Here is a 16,279-nt window from a genome sequence, read left to right as displayed (position 1 = left end):
TGTAACACGGACCCCCCCTAAAGACTCTGGACTGTCTCGCCTAATGTGGAACCATGGAAAGTTGTCAAAAATTTTCTTAACACTGATATTTTTTCCTTGTGTGGCAGTTTGCTCTTTGTCAGCTGAACCTTTCTGCAAAACGTGGGGGGACAAATCCCCCCAATTAAAAAAAAAACCCCGAAACCAAACTGGGGCTGGAGAGCGGCGAACCTGCCCGGTGTGGGCTCGGCTTCCCCCAAACCCGCCGCTGTCACCTGCAGGCTCCCGGCCCCGCCCCGCACATCTGCACGGGGCTCCCCCGGCGCTGGCCAGCTGTGGCTGCGCGGGGGGGAGGGGCCAGCGGCGCAGCCCAGCCAGCGGCGGCCGGGAGCAGAGCGGCAGTCTGGGGGCCGCCGCCGCCACCGCTGGATGCACCGCTGGATGCACCGCTGGGAGCCATGGAGAAGTTCCGAGGTAGCGTGGGGGGGGGGGGGGATCCCGGGGCACCGGGGCTCTGCGGGGGGGGAGAGAGCAGGTTTTCTGGGTGGGGAGGAGAAGCCGGGGGTGCCACGGCTGATTATTTGTCTCGTCCCGACCCCTGCCCGCCGCTGCTCCGTGGGAAGCTTAGGGCAGTGCTGAACCGTAAGGGGGCATCCCTGGGAGTCCTCACCCCCGAGAGGAAGGCGCGGACCTGCCCTTAAAGCTCAGCTCCAGCCTCTGGTGCTCTTCTTCTTCCCGCGCCGCCTTTCTTTGCTGCGATGCTGCTGGTAAGCGCTGTTCAGGTGCCGCTTCGCCGGGCGGTTTCCTTCTGATGGCGATCAGCACAGCGGCACCCTTTACGTGTCGGGATCCGCGATGCGGGGGGAGTTAATATCTCTTTAGGATTAAAAGGGCAAACAGAACTGAGAGGCAGGAGGATCCCGCTGACTTCATTTTGGCTGCCAGTTTTAGAGGCAGATGCAATAAGGCTTTTCTCCGATTTTGTGTCTATGAGAGAAGCCCTTAGCGAATGGGGTCCTTAATGATCTGAAAAGCCCCCACATAGCTGATTACAGCAGTCTGGGGCTTTAAAAATAAAAAAGGGGGGTCCTAGGCCAGCTTACAAAACGCCTTTAATTCCAAATCCAATTTAAGAAATATAGAAGAGCTTTGCGCAAAAACCACAAGGGAGGCCTAAGAATAACAAAGTGCACATCAAGTACGGTGTCTGCGTGCACTCGGTTTGCCTTCTATCTGCCGTTTATAGAGTGGGTGGGAGAAGATGAAGAAGAAGCCGCTCTCCTCCTTGCTGTGTTACTGCCTGCCCGGCGCGGTATAAGAGGGGCTGCTGCTGGAAAGCAGCGCTTTAGGCCCTGTGGGGCCGCCCCCTCTCTGCCCTGGCTGATGGGGATTTGGGCGGGAGCGAGCCCCCGCCTGGCACCCGTGGCTGGCCCTGGCATGCTCGGCAGGGCTGTGGGTTGCTTTGCTTTTTATTTATGGCTTCCGGCGCCTCCTGCCTGTTTGACGTCAGCGAGGTTGGGCCGCTGAGCAGGGGCGTGAGAGAGGGGGGTGACTTGTGAAGGGAGCAGCCCGAGAAGCTGAGCGGGGCCCTCCCCCGCCCCGGCGGCTCCGCGGCTGCTCAGGATGTCCTCGGTGAGCCTGCGGGAGGGGGCAGGAGGCTCTCACCGAAGCCGGGCCTGGCAGCTCGGCTGGTAAGCGCCGCCGTGCGGAAGGGCCCCCATGTGACCCCTGCATCGGGTCTCTTACTGGCTGGGGCTGGGGAGGGGGGGCAGTGTTCATGGCCCCCAGGGGAAGTTGTCACGGGCATAGTCTGGAAGGGACCCTCACAACAATGACTGGGCTGAATGTAAGCTAGGAGGGGATATAAAATAGGGAGAACCCCCCCCCCCCCCCCGGGTCAGGTGGTTGCAAATGAAGGCTCTTGGCACCACATCCCAGGCCTGGTTCTGACTGAAGATTAGGAGGAAACTGCCAGATCAAAAAAAAATAAATGTGCATATTCTGGAGATCCAGCGCATGCAAACTGATTTCATGCATATTCATTGAAGATGAATATGCATGAAATCATGCATATTCATCCGCCTTATACTGTGTACAGCACCCCCCTCCCACCCTGCCCCACTTTACCCTGTATCCCCCTTCCCTAATGCTGCTCCCTGCATACCCCTGCCACCTTTCGCATCCCTCTCATCCCCTCTTCCTCCCCCCTTCCCCTGTGCGCTTCCCCCCCCCCCCGCCCTATCCCTAGAATTGCTTCCTTTTGTACATAGTTGATTTTTTCTAATATGGTTTTTATATGTAATCTCTTTTATCAGTTCATTTCATCTATTTAACCATATTAACTGTGACGCTCGTTGGCTCCACAGTAAAGTTACCTTACCTTTTTATCTAACTATCCTTCCTCCACCTATCATTGTAATTTCCTTTCTCAGTTACCTGTAAACCGACATGATGTTTTTACGAATGCCGGTATATAAAAGTTATAAATAAATAAATAAGATATCCTAAAAATCCAACCGACTGTGGGGGTGACCAGGGCAAATTTGGGAAGCCCCCTCAGCGCTCCCATCTTGCCCTTCACCTTGTCATGCAGTCACAGAGTTGAATTGTGACATCGGAATCAGTGATTATGATGTCCTAACCCCAGGATTAGGTCCAGGAGAGGAAGCAGCTGTACACCAAAAAGATGGAGCCTGTTATTCAGACAGAAAAACAATCAACTCTGTTCAAAGGAACACAGAACAAGAAGAGCAGTCTGATTTTATGCTTTTAAATATTCCTGTTTCTAAAGCGTCCTGATGCTTTCACAGATCCCTGGGAGACTGTTGTGTGCTATGACTTCCCGCCCGCAGGTTTAATCCAGCCTTCTCTAATAGCCCAGTCAGGCACAGAGAGAACACAGTACAAAGAAGCTTTATCCCACCCTAAGACAGGGACTGTCAGCTCATTGTCTGATGATCCTGCCTGCAGAATGAACACATCCTGCTGGAATCTGTAGTCATCGGGTTTTGTTTTTTTTCTTTCCGTACTGTATACTAGGGCCATGTGGAAAGACACAAAAAAATCTGTGTAACCAGCATCACTACCCTGAGCAGAACTGACCTACAAGTCACAGGGCAAGGCATATTCAGACCAGACGGCTCAGAACTGTCTTTCCTGCGTCTTGACTTGGTCATTAGCCACTTCTAAATGGATCACTTCTGTAAAACTGTGTGTGCGTGCAGTTTATCGCGCCAGGCCATGACCTTACCAGATACGAAAGGAAGATCTGAAGGCCTCTGGCCAGTTTGGTCGGCAGACCCTCCTCATCAGTGTGGGTCGTAGGTTGAATTGATCCCTTACTCAACAATTTCCTTAGTTCTCTGGCAGTACAGGTTTCATCACACCAGCCAGTATTACTATGTACACTTATGTCAAGAAGCAGCAGCTTAGGGAGGACCCGTGACAGGAAGACTGGCAGTCAGAATCATCAACACTTGAAATATATGTACCTAATCTCATAAGAACATAAGATTGCCATGCCAGTCAGAGCAAAGGTCCATCAAGCCCTGTTTCCGACAGGGGCCAATCTAGGTCACAGGTACCTGGCAGGATGCCAAAGGGTAGGTAGGTTCCAAGCTGCTTAGCACAGGGATAAGCAGCGGATTTTTGCATCTCCACTTTTATAGTGGTTAATGGTCTTTTCCTCCAGGAACTTGTCCAAACCTATTTTTAAATGCAGCTACACCAATAGCTTTCACCACATCCTCTGGCAACGAATTCCAGCGCTTAATTATGCATTGAGTAAAAAAAATATGTTCTCTTATTAGTTTTAAATGCATTACCCAGTAACTTCATTGTGTCCCCCCTGGTCTTTGTACTTTTTGAAAGAGTAAAACGTTCTGTTCCACTCATTATTTTATAGACCTCTATCATGTCTCCCCTCAGCCGTCTCTTCTCCAAGCTTAAGAGTACTAAACTCTTTAGCCTTTCTTCATAGGGAAAGTGTTACATCCCCTTTATCATCTTGGCTGCTCTTCTCTATATATTTTCTAATTCTGCTTTATCTTTCTTGAGATGTGGTGATCAGAACTGCACTCAGTACTCAAGATGAGGCTGCACCATGGAGCGATACAGAGGCATTATGATGTTCTCTGTTTTATTCTCCATTCCTTTCCTAATAATAACAAAGGTGCTTTGATCCTTTTCCTGAGTGGTGACTCCTAATATGAAACCTTGCATTGTATAGCTAATACTATAATTTGGGTTATTATGCCCTCTAGGTGCATTTATTTATTTATTTAAAATGTTATAGCCCGCTACTTCCACGATAAATATCTGTCTAGTGCATCACTTTGCACTTACTTACTTATTTATTTATTTATTTATTTAAATGCTTTTAGATACCAAAGTTTAGCTAGCTGCCTTCACTCCGGTTTACAGATACAACAACTTAATACATTTTGTAAGTAACTTTCTCGGTGGCCTTTATCGGCGACCACAGATACAACAATTTTAATACATTTTGTAAGTAACTGATATCAACCAAGTTAATTATCAATTAGAATTGATGCAACTAATATAATTTATATCAACTTTAGGTAACATTGGTCCACATTTCATTTGCCCAGTCTCTCAGTTTTGCAAGGTCTTCTTGCAATTTCTTACAATCCTCTTGTGATTTGACAATGTTGAATGATTTCACTTCTTGCCCCCATTTCCAGGTCATTTGTAAATATATTGAAAAGCAGTGGTCGCAGAACAGATCCCTGGGGCGCTGAGAAAAAATGACCACCACAGACCCCGTTCTTTGCCTCCCCCCTCCTCCGGTTGTCCGTGTTCACGGTGGGTCCTCCGATATGGTTTTCAGACTGGCCACGCTCTCCCTGCAGCTTCATTGCCTTCGGTAGCGCAGCAGCAGCAGCTCTGACCATGCATCGAGCCCCATGCCCTGGGTAGGATATCTGACCTCTGCCCTGCCCAGGACATGCACACATGGGCTTTGGGGTTTACAAGGAAGTTTCCGGCCAGTGCATTCTTGGAGCAGAGGGCGGGGCAGCAGGGCTATTCCCGGCCCCTTGCCCCTCTCTCTCTATAGAAGCCAAAACCTTGTAAAAAGCATTGCATGATGCCTCCAAGTTTTACTGCTATGGATGATGACTGCACCTTCTACTGAGTGTGTGGGGGGGTGGGGGAGAGGGCGCAGTTAGGGAATGGAGTGGGAGACTGCCTGCTATCATCTCCCTCCCTGGGGGACTGTGTCCTGCGGAATCTCAGCTTTCTAAGGCACTTCCTGGCCTCCTTCCCTGGTGCTCTGACCGGAGGCTTTTATAGGCTTTTCCGGCAAATGCACAGGGGGCTGCAATCATTATCACTGCATTCTGTATAATCTGCATGCTGAGCGACCCCCGCGTTTGGCGGGAGACTTTCAGGCAGTCTTGCATTCTGGAACTTGCACCCCCCCCCCCCCCCCCGAACCTTTATCTCTGGTCCTTCTTCCTTTTGCAAATCACCACTACAAGTCAGGACGTGCATCAGGAGGGGTAACCGCTCCCCTTCCAGCCTCAGCACAACACTTCCTGTGAGGGAGCTCCCCAGCTCACTCGTCTTGGGTGCCAGAGGTGCTGCTGCCCCCAGAATGAGGATACCTGATAGGTTCTGCTACCACGGAGGCTCCCGGGCCAGACGAGGGCAGCTCCCACGCTCCTTGATCCAGTAGATGTAGGGTTGAAGCTAGCGGTGGGAGAACCCAGGTGGAGAGCCTGCCGTCCTGACCGATCAGAGGTGCCAAGGCTCCTTACCGGGGAAGAAGGTTCCCTGTTTTTCAGTCTAAACTGCAATTACGTTTTTATTATTCCCCTCCTGGCCATTTCTTCTTTACAGTATCTGTCAATGTGGAATGAGGACATCTTTCTCTTTTTTTTTCTTTCATCCCAAAACTCCTCCTTAAAAGCTTTCAAATATCAGCATCTGTGACCAGTCTGGTAACTCGGCTGGTAAACTGTCATGGACTGGGAGGATGGAGTCGGGGAACTCCTCCCCCCACAGAGGCAGTCCAGGACTGCAGGACAGGACTGGAGCTGGTCTACTGCCTAAACAAGCCCCTCTCCTCCAGACTGAGCCCTGTCCTTCTGGGGAGCAGTAGGACGCGTCTTCTCTGGAACATCAGGGCACGGACTGGGAGCTGAGGTCAGGCGCAGGCTGGACGACGCAAGGCCAGATAGATACGTGTCCGTGTTTTGGCATCCAGAGTTGTACCCAGACCTGCATTCCATTTATCTATTAAGGATGAAGAACTCATCGTTGCAAATCTACCTGTCAAGATAGCCCAATATAGAGCAGTGACACCTCAGGCTGACACCTCAGGATTGCCCAGAAAATTCTCCATACCATTCGACTGCCTTAAGGGAAGAGAAAAATCAACTATATCAGAAAGGGCATGGCGTAGTTGCAAATCGATACTGCGTGTGTTGCTCAGTGTTTTTTTTACATTTTATATGGTGAGTTAATGATTACTTTTGTTCCCAGTCTGTTTTTTGCATCTGGTAATCCTAGTCTTCTCTTTTCACAGATCAGTGCTTCTCCCATAGACAACTCGACCAGCCCTAAGTACTTAGGTACTGCAGAGGTGCCTAAAAATGAAAGGGCGAGAACAAGATTAGTATTGGAAAAGTACAAAGGATCTCAGAAGGAGGAGTACAGGGAAGAATATCTGGTCCTTCCGAGTGAAGCAGGGAAGGTAGTCAGGACAAAAAGACCACTAGGCGACAGCTTTTTCTTTTTTTTTTTTTAAGTGTCTGTGATTGTAAAACTAAGAGGAGAAAAGGAGAAATGTGTGGAGGAAAACAAGGAAAAAGCAGAAATTTGAAATAAATATTGATGTTCAGTATTTGCTGAAGAAAGGATTGGAGAAGTACTGAGAATTGTTGGCGGGAGTACATATGGTAATGGGTTTGATGTTGTGCCATTTATGGAAGAAAGGGTTTGCATGCAGCAGCTGGCAGAAGTGCAAGTGGCAAAGCTGCGGGGCCTGATGGTATACACCTTAGGATATTAAGGGAGTCCAGAGAGGTTCTGGCAAGTCTGCTGAAGGATCTGTTCAGTAGATCTTTGGAAACAGGAGTGGTCCTGAGGGTAACAGAGAGGCGGCTGGAAACTGTGGGCTGGTTAGTCTTACTTTGGTGGTAGGAAAATTAATGGAGACTTTACTGAAGAAAAGAGTAGTGAAGTATTTAGAAGCCAGTGAGCTCAGCATGGTTTTAACAGGAAAGAGGTCATGTCAAACAAATCTGATCAATCCTTATTAGGATGACTAGAGACCAGAGAACTACAGTACTTGCCTCTCTGCCATTCATGAACGAGCTAAATCCAACAAACTCTATCTGAGCCGGAGGAAAACGGAGATTCTGTAGGTTCAGAATTCAAGCTGCCAAGTCCTTGATATCAAAGTCCCTTTCAGAAACCGCAAGCTCTCCTTAAAACTACAGGTGAGGAGCCATGAGATTCTGCTGGTCTCTGTGCTACGTGTCTTCAAATCCCAGCAACTTTTAAAAGTTGCTTTCATCATCTGCGTTAACCGCCTTGTCTTCAACCATTCATTGAAAAGGCAAGTTTGGTCACGGTAGTCCTGCAATAGCCTCATGGCTGACTGATCACTGCGAAGCACTATTATAATAGACTGGCAACCAAGGGCTTTCACCAGCTTCAGTCTGGTCATGGTAGTCCTGCAATAGCCTCATGGCTGGCTGATCACTGCGAAGCACTATTATAATAGACTGGCAACCAAGGGCTTTCACCAGCTTCAGTTTGGTCATGGTAGTCGTGCAATAGCCTCATGGCTGGCTGATCACTGCGATGCACTATTATAATAGACTGGCAACCAAGGGCTTTCACCAGCTTCGGTTAATCCAAAACACTGCGGCACAAATATTAGAGGCCTGCGAGTGGCAGGACCATATCACTCCCGGTCTGCAAACTCTACACTGGTCAGCAGTGCTCTATAGGGCCAAATTTAAAATTCCATCTCTGATTTTCAAGGCCCTGAGAGGAAACACATCCGCATATTTGAGGGACAGGCTACCCTTTTATACTCCCTCTTGGTCAGGGGTAGGCAACTCCGGTCCTCGGGTGCCGCAATCAGATCTGGTTTTCAGAAGATCCACAACAAATTTGCATGATATATATATATATATATATATATATATATTCATACTATGGAGGCAGTGCATGGAATTATATCCCATGCATATTCATTATGGATACCCTGAAAGCCAGACCCGTTTGCGGCACTCGAGGACTGGAGTTGCCCACCCCTACTCTTGGTCTTTAAGGTCCTCTCAGGGAGCCTGCCTGACCACGTCTCCGCTGCAAGGAATACGTGGTCTAAAACTCAACAGGTGGCCTTTCTAAGGGAGCTCCTGCCCTCTGGAATTCTCCCCGTACAGCTATGGCCAACCCAGGATGACCTTTACTTCAGGATGCAGACGAAGCCCCCACTCTTCTAGCAGGCTTTTAATTGGTTGCGTTGCCCTGGATATCTGGCTTGGTATTAGTTTGGAATCTGAGAGAGTACACAGACTTGCAATAATTATGAAACCCGGGCTTGTGTTTTGATGACCCCGCTGGTATACATATGAAATCTGAGCAAGTACAGTACCTGATGAGATCTCATGGGACCTGGATAATATCTTGCACCTTATCACCTAATTGGCTCTTGCTTTCTAGGGGGTGGTATGTAACAGGGTCATTGTGTGCCTTTTCACTGGCTTTGTCTTGTTTTATGTAGGTTCTGCACTGCAGGCACTTTATGAAGGTCTCTGCATTGCATATATTACTCTCTCTGAGGGGCTTGCATGTACTGCGAGTCGTCATATTTCTATATCTCCGTATGCTTATTGGTACTTAATGTGCCCTACACAGTTGTGGGTGATATTCTTTCAAAAATGGAGAGTAATAAATTGTGATGTATTAATCATTTATTCATTGAAAATAATCCATAACCTGCTAATCTCAGCAATGTCAAAAAATAAACATGAATATAAAAACAATTTAAAAACACACTGTTCACTCTAAAATAACTTACATACAGGTCAATGCAGTAAAGTGCGGCCGCGGTTACCCTGCTTCTAACCCGCCTTTTACTCACAATTTGGCCGCGTTAGCCCAACCCGCGATCCACTATCCCCTTTAACCCATTCTTACCGCCTCTTTAAATCAACAAGTAACCCCTTCCGCCCGCGGCATGTATATCAGATGTCAACGATCGGATTAGCTATTCCCCCCCATTCAGTAACGCGAGCCCCGTCTATCGCCTTTTTAACCTGCAGTTTAGCCGCGCGTTTAACCTGCTAATTTACCGCCTACCCCTATCCCTGCGTTAGAGGCAGGGGGTAAGGGTAGACGGCAAACTTTCCCCCAAAAGGAAACCTAAAATCCCCTCCTCCCGAAGCGACTCGACATGTACCAACTTACTTTTTGTTGCTTTTCCAGCCCATTCAGCCTTCTCTGCCGTCCTCCGGAGGGGGCAGCCGGCGGCGAAAGCAGCTTCCAGCGGTCCCCGCGCAGGTCCCGGTTCTCCTGACTCAGCCGCTCCAGCTGCACCTCCAGCTCCTCGATGCGCCGCCGCTGCTTCTCCAATAACTTCTGCTGGCTCTCTATGATGTTGTTCAGCTCCAGCAGGTACTCTACGGCGCAGTTCGGGCTCTCGACTCCAATGGCTAGAGCCAGCGAAGCGCATGACGTCACGGCACGAGTGAAGCGAAGCGTACTTTCATTGGCTTGAGCACCCAAATTGACGGGCGCTCAAGCCAATGAAAGCACATGGATGGGCATGCGTGACATATGCCGTGATGTCACGCATGCGCGTTCATGTGCTTTCATTGGCTTGAGCGCCCGTCAATTTGGGCGCTCAAGCCAATGGCTAGAGCCAGCGAAGCGCATGACGTCATGGTGCGAGCGAAGCGAAGCGTACTATCATTGGCTTGAGCGCCCAAATTGACGGGCGCTCAAGCCAATGAAAGCACATGAACGCGCGTGCGTGATGTCACGGCGTACGTCACGCTCGCCTGTCCATGTGTTTTCATTGGCTTGAGCGCCCAATTTGGGCACTCAAGCCAATGAAAGTACGCTTCGCTTCGCTCGCGCCGTGACGTCATGCGCTTCGCTGGCTCTAGCCATTGGAGCCGAGAGCCCAAACCGCGCCGTGGAGTACCTGCTGGAGCTGAACAACATCATCGAGAGCCAGCAGAGGTTATTGGAGACGCAGCGGCGGCGCATCGAGGAGCTGGAGGTGCAGCTGGAGCGGCTGAGTCAGGAGAACCGGGACCTGTGCGGGGACCGCTGGAAGCCGCTTTCGCCACCGGCTGCCCCCTCCGGAGGACGGCAGAGAAGGCTGAAAGGGCTGAAAAAGCAACAAAAAATAAGTTGGTACATGTCGAGTCGCTTCGGGAGGAGGGGATTTTAAGTTTTTAGGTTTTCTTGGGTTAAAGTTGGGATCCACTTCCTGGTACCTGTCATTTCAAAGGTCATTTGAAATGACAGGTACCAGCGCGCCCAGGATACTGTATAGGAGCTGTATAAAGTGCCTATACAGTAAAATGGGTTGCGCGGGCCTAACGCTTCACGGACGCTTCTTAGATGCAGCTTGCATTTGCAAGCTATTTACATACAGGATGGAGCGGTAGGTGAGCTGCACTGTGCGTGCGGCAAACGCGGGTGCGCCCGGCACTAACGCAGCTCTCCCTACCGCTCCTTACTGTATCGGCCCGAATAGACTCAGAGCATGCAACGTAAGCAGACCTCATCCAGTGAAGACTTGGTCGGAAAAGAAAGCTGAAGTTCTGGGCTGGCTGTGGTTTGCTAGGGTTTCAGACAGTGCCCTGCCTAGGAGGCTGACGAGTGAGTAAAACTGAACAGCCAGCAGGCGGGTCCCAAGCTGGAGCAGTGGACTGGAGACTGGCTGAGGGGTGGACAACAGAGACAAAAGGGAAGAGGAAAGAAAGGCGATTAGCGGAGTCCCAGGCAGAACTGGGGTGGGACCACGGCCAGACCAGGCTTTTGCCCACACGGCATCAGCAGCTAGGGATCGAGGGGGCAGGGATGGTTTATCTGACCCCCCCCCCCCCAATCAAAAAAGGTGTTCCCGTTGCCTCCGGGTGGAGCACCTCAGGAATCTGCCCTCTGGGCACCCAATTATTGCGCAGGGGTTGGAAGGAAGAGTTTGCCTTTTTATATAGATGACATTAAGATCTGCAACAAGTAGCTGGCAGGATCCCAGGGGGGGGGGGGGGGGGGTAGAGAGATTCCTAGCTGCTTATCCCAAGAAAAAGCAGTGGATTTCCTCAAGTCCAGCTTAATAATGGTTAATGGACTTTTCCTCCAGGAACTTGTCCAAACCTTTTTTAAACGCAGCTACATTAATAACTTTTATCCCATCTTCTGGCAACGAATTCCAGAGTTTAATTATGCATCGAGTACAAAAATATTATTTCTTATTAGTTTTAAATGTGTTACCCTGTAACTTCATTGTGTGTCCCCCTTTTCATTATTTTATAGACCTCTATCATATCTCCCCCTCAGCCATCTCTTCTCCAAGCTGAAGAGTCCTAACCTCTTTAGCCTTTCTTCATAGGGGAATTGTTTCATCCCCTTTATCATTTTGGTTGTCCTTCTCTGTACCACCTTCTAATTCTTCCATATCTTTTTTGAGATGTGATCAGAACTGCACACAAGATGAGATCACATCATGGAGCGATACAGAGGCATTATGATATTCTGTGTTTTATTCTCCAATCTTTTCCTAATAATCCCCAGCATTCTGTTTGCTTTCTTGGCTGCTGCTGCACACTGAGCAGAAGATGTTAATGTATTATCAACGATAATCAATGTATTATCAATGATCACCTTGATCATTTTCCTGAGTGGTGACTCCTAATGTGGAGCCTTGCATTTTGCAGATATAATTTGGGTTGCTCTTCCCTAAGTGCATCACTTTGCACTTGTCCACATTCAGTTTCATCTGCTTGACCAGTCTCCCAGTTTTGCAATGTCCTCTTGCGATTTAACAACTTTGAATAATTTTGTGTCATCGGTAAATTTAATCACCTCAAATTTGACAAAAATGGTAACAGAGTTAAAGAAAGCATGGGATAAGCATGGGATATGCACAGAGTATCCTTAGTAGCGAGAAGGTGAAGGGGAGACTGGGGTCTCAGGCACTCCTTCAGGAGTGAGGTGGGGTGGACTGGATGGGCCTCAAGATTGCTGACTGACGTCATATTCTATGACAGTGCTAGGAACAGGGTTGGGAGGGAAGAAACCAGGGGAGAAATGATATGGACAAAGCAAAGGACAAGTAAAGGAAGCATGACCTAACGATACTGCAGGCCATGAGATAACCGGTTTTGTACCGGCTGATTGGAGGATGGTTGGATACTGTCCTAGCAGGCTGGATATTTGAGCAACAGCCTTGCCAGTTTGTTTAGCTTACAAAGATTGGAGGAAAGGCAATGGGGAAACTGGGTTTTGGATTGAGTGTGGGACACTGGTACTCATCTACCCGGGATCGTAGAGAAGTAACGAGGAAGAAAACACAAATTGGCTTGGATAAGGGGAAGAGAAAATTCTTTTTCACTCAACGCACAAAACTCTGGAATTTGTTGCCAGAGGATGTGGTTAGTGCAGTTAGTATAGCTGTGTTTAAAAAAGGATTGGATAAGTTCTTGGAGGAGAAGTACATTAACTGCTACTAATCAAGTTTACTTAGGGAATAGCCACTGCTATTAATTGCATCAATAGCATGGGATCTTCTTAGTGTTTGGGTAATTGCCAGGTTCTTGTGGCCTGGTTTTGGCCTCTGTTGGAAACAGGATGCTGGGCTTGATGGACCCTTAGTCTGACCCAGCATGGCAATTTCTTAAGTCAGCGGTCGGGCTTCGGTGGCCGGCGGCTGGACTACATCTTTGCAGTGCGGTATAACTGGGCAGACCTTGTTGAGTTCTTCTCTTTTGCTCCCCCAGATAGAACAGGAAAATAAAATTCAAGTGGGTTAACACGGCAGCCACGCGACTCTACCACAGATAGAAACCTTCCATTCCGGTCCGGAGGCTACGTGTCCGATATCCAGCGCAGTGTTTCTTCTTCTGATCTGCTGCCGAAGCAGTAATGTCCTCTGTGGCTGGGGAGGGGAACTCAGGCGTATTGACTCGCTGGTCATACTCACATTACTATGGCTCCAGTTTCTTGCGTAACACCCCATCCTCTTCGCTTGTCACTGCGGATTGTTGACAGGGGAAGGGGAGGGAGGATCCCGCATGGGTCAAGAGGTGCTTAGGTATAATGTGCAAAGCAGAAGTTAAACATCGAAATGTTTTCATCATCCTAAAAATGCTCAAGAAGAGGATGTTTGTTTTTAAAGGACCCGCCGACAAATAAAAGATACTTTATAGATATTGAACTTTCTGATTAGCCAGATATGGCTCCTCTATGATCTATTGGGAGTATCTGCTTGGTTAACCCAAGTAAAATACTTTTCCTCTTCTCTAATGACAGTAGACGAGGGGGGGGCGTTTCTTCATGAGCTGACGCGGACCCGCTCCTGCACCATCACCCCCCCCCCCTTATCCTCCCTCTCACACGTGTGAATGCCACGGAGGCCCTGGAGGCTTGTGCCACGATACCCGCAGAACAACTAATAGCCTCGGGGACGTGGTGCCACTCCTTGATAAATCGCGAATGCTTCTGACTTCTGGATTCGTAAGTCTGGTTTCACTCCTTGAGGAGGCAGTTCAGGATCCAAAAAGTGGATTAAGTCTGGGACCAGGGCCCGCTCTGAACCTGCAGGGGGTCTTCGTAGTGACGATTCTGGTAGCAGCGTTGCTTTTGCAGATGTTGTGGTGCGAGGCCGAAGACTCTCCGGGTCGCGTCTCCAGATGTGAAGGGACCTCCTTTTAACGTAAGGGCGGGCTCTGTGTGCGCTAGATCAGGGGCTCTCGACCCGGTCCTCAGGGCGCCCCCCAGCCAGTCGGGTCTCCAGAATATCCCCAGTGACTACGTTTGAGATCACTTTGCATACAAAGGAGGCAGCGTATGCAAATCTTATTTCATGCATATTCATTTTGAATAGCCTAAAGTCAGTCTGGCTGGGTGTAACCTGAGGGCTGGGTTCAGAACCGCGGCTCTGCAAAGCTTATGCACACCCTTCCTCCTGCTCCACAAAGAACCGGAGCGGGGAGAGACTTCCTTTGGGGACTCATCTGCCTTCCTTGCTGGAATTTACTTACAGCCATCTTCCCGTGTCTGTGAATCTGAGCATGGACGGATGTAATGAAACAGCAGCGCTACCTGCCTTCCTTAAAATAGGAACGAGCTTTGTTTTTGTAGCTCTCCGGCTTCCTGTTCTGGGCTTATTTCTGGAGCCTTCTTTTTGTCTCGCTTTCTCTCTCTCTCTTTTCCTTAAGTTAAACATTGTTTTTAGAAGAAAACAGGGAAAGCTCTTATTACTGCCGCATCTCCTTCCGCCCAGCGAGAACGTAAGAGCTGCCAGAATGAGCTGGAGCCCTGGCCCAGCAAACCTGGCAGGCAGTGGCTGCTCGGAGTGTGGCTTCCCGGTGACCCCCACTCCCTGCGGGGGGTTCCGGGAAATTCACAGCAAATCGGCAGTCAATAACTTTACCTAGGCCCCAGAGACCCGGTTTATGCACGTTTACGGCTGTGGGGGCCCGCCAGGACCGGTCCGGGAAGCCCTGGGCTTGGAGGAAGCGGGAGGATTTGGCAAGGCCCGCTCTCTGTTCACGAAACGTCCGTGCGTTACCTGCACGACGCTAAGTACGCGCTGTGGGGGTTGCCCCCCCCCCCTCTCACGCAGGCCCGACCTGAACGGACCCATCCAGGCCGAGGTTTGCCCCGTTGCATGCTGGGAGATGTAGTTCCGCTTACCCTGAAGCAAAAAAAAAAACATTCAAGACCGGATCGCCCTCTCCTTGGTGGGGAGGCGAACCTACTGTGGAGCTTTCAAAACACTTCTGTTGGCTCAGGAATGAAAGACAAATCAGAGTGACTGCTGCCCCCTCTGAGGTTTCTAAAATGTTTTGTTCTGGTGCTTCCAAAGCCCACGTGAAGGTTGGAGGAATCATTTAAAGATGGGCAAGGCTGAGATTCCGGGCTCCGCCGTGGGGGTCCTGGCCCCCACCTGCCCGCCCAGGTCCGTTTCTTGTACGCAGATAGCGCCCCCCCCGCTTCAGATCTCCGAGCGCGAGGGCAAGCGAGATTCCCCTCGGCAGAAGTGCGGGACTGAAGCTCAGCAGCGCTGGTGTGTGAGAACGGCATCCGAGGGGTCAGGGGAACGAACGTGCAGGTCAGCATTTTAAATTCCTCAGCCGAGTTATTTTTAGGATGCAGAACTTCCGCCCGCAGGCCCCCCCCCTCCCCCTCCCCCCTGGAATGTCAGCTCTCGGGGGTGAGGATCCCAAGGGCAGGAATGGTTTGAGGGACTCCGAAGTCCTCCCTGGCTTTCCACGTCGGATCTGCCCGGGGCCCCAAGGACTGTGAAACAAAAAAAACCCCGTAGAGACAGGCTCCAAGGAGCAGGGACCGTCTGGCGCACGTCTTACAAACAGCAAGGCAGGGGGACGAGACCTGGGTTCAAATCCTGCTGACAAGCCTTGCCCACGTCAGCTGATCTGTTATTTCCCCCATGTAAGCTCTTGTGGGCAGGGACCTCTCCCCGTATGCAGCTCCCTCATGCTCTTCAGTCTTGCTACATTAGACTCTGTTCTGTCTTTTAATACTTGCTGGCTCTTGTCCGGTTATTGCTTCTGCATATGATGTCTTGATATTCTGGTAAGGAAAGTCCATGTCGCCAGCAGAAAGATTCTGCGGTCCAGTTTCTCTTTGAGGTGCTCTGTGGTGCTTGCACTCTGGCTTCAGATATCTCACTCTCCACCGACGCCATTGCACGCCTGGGACGGAGAAGAACCTGGGCCTCGGCCTTTTTCAGCTTGGACCCTGACTGATCCTCCGAAACCCTCAGTAGATCTTTTCCCAAACTCTAATAAATTTAGAAAAGGACTGGAGGACGATAAAGGTTTATTTTTAGCAGGCACAGGGCGAGGAGCCGGGCTGAATTATCCCCTGTAGGACTGCTTTTATTAATCCTGGCTTTCCCTTCCCTCTCAAGATGTGAAATCGCTGGGCCTTTCTGGCTGCATGGTTTTTTTTGCATTTACTGGAACCTCCTGCGTGGATTCCACCTGCAGGTCTTGTTAGCGTTTGGGATGCACTAACGGTCCGTCCCAGGGCATCTCCAAGGACCGGCAATCGGCCG

General features: G+C 49.9%; 1 protein-coding gene across 1 annotated transcript in view; it reads left to right on the top strand.

Annotated features, from left to right (window-relative positions):
• Positions 1-369: 369 nt before the first annotated feature.
• The window catches only part of AFAP1L2 (actin filament associated protein 1 like 2), a 220,492-nt gene continuing 204,582 nt past the window's right edge, over positions 370-16,279 (top strand). Inside the window, exon 1 of the mRNA XM_029610465.1 lies at positions 370-453. Within this exon, the coding sequence (XP_029466325.1) occupies positions 438-453 (16 nt within the window). The 5' untranslated portion in view covers positions 370-437. The remainder of the gene's footprint in view (positions 454-16,279) is intronic.

Source organism: Rhinatrema bivittatum, chromosome 7 (genome assembly GCF_901001135.1).
Source record: "Rhinatrema bivittatum chromosome 7, aRhiBiv1.1, whole genome shotgun sequence".
NCBI lineage: Eukaryota > Metazoa > Chordata > Amphibia > Gymnophiona > Rhinatrematidae > Rhinatrema > Rhinatrema bivittatum.
This window is presented reverse-complemented; position numbering and strand designations above follow the sequence as displayed.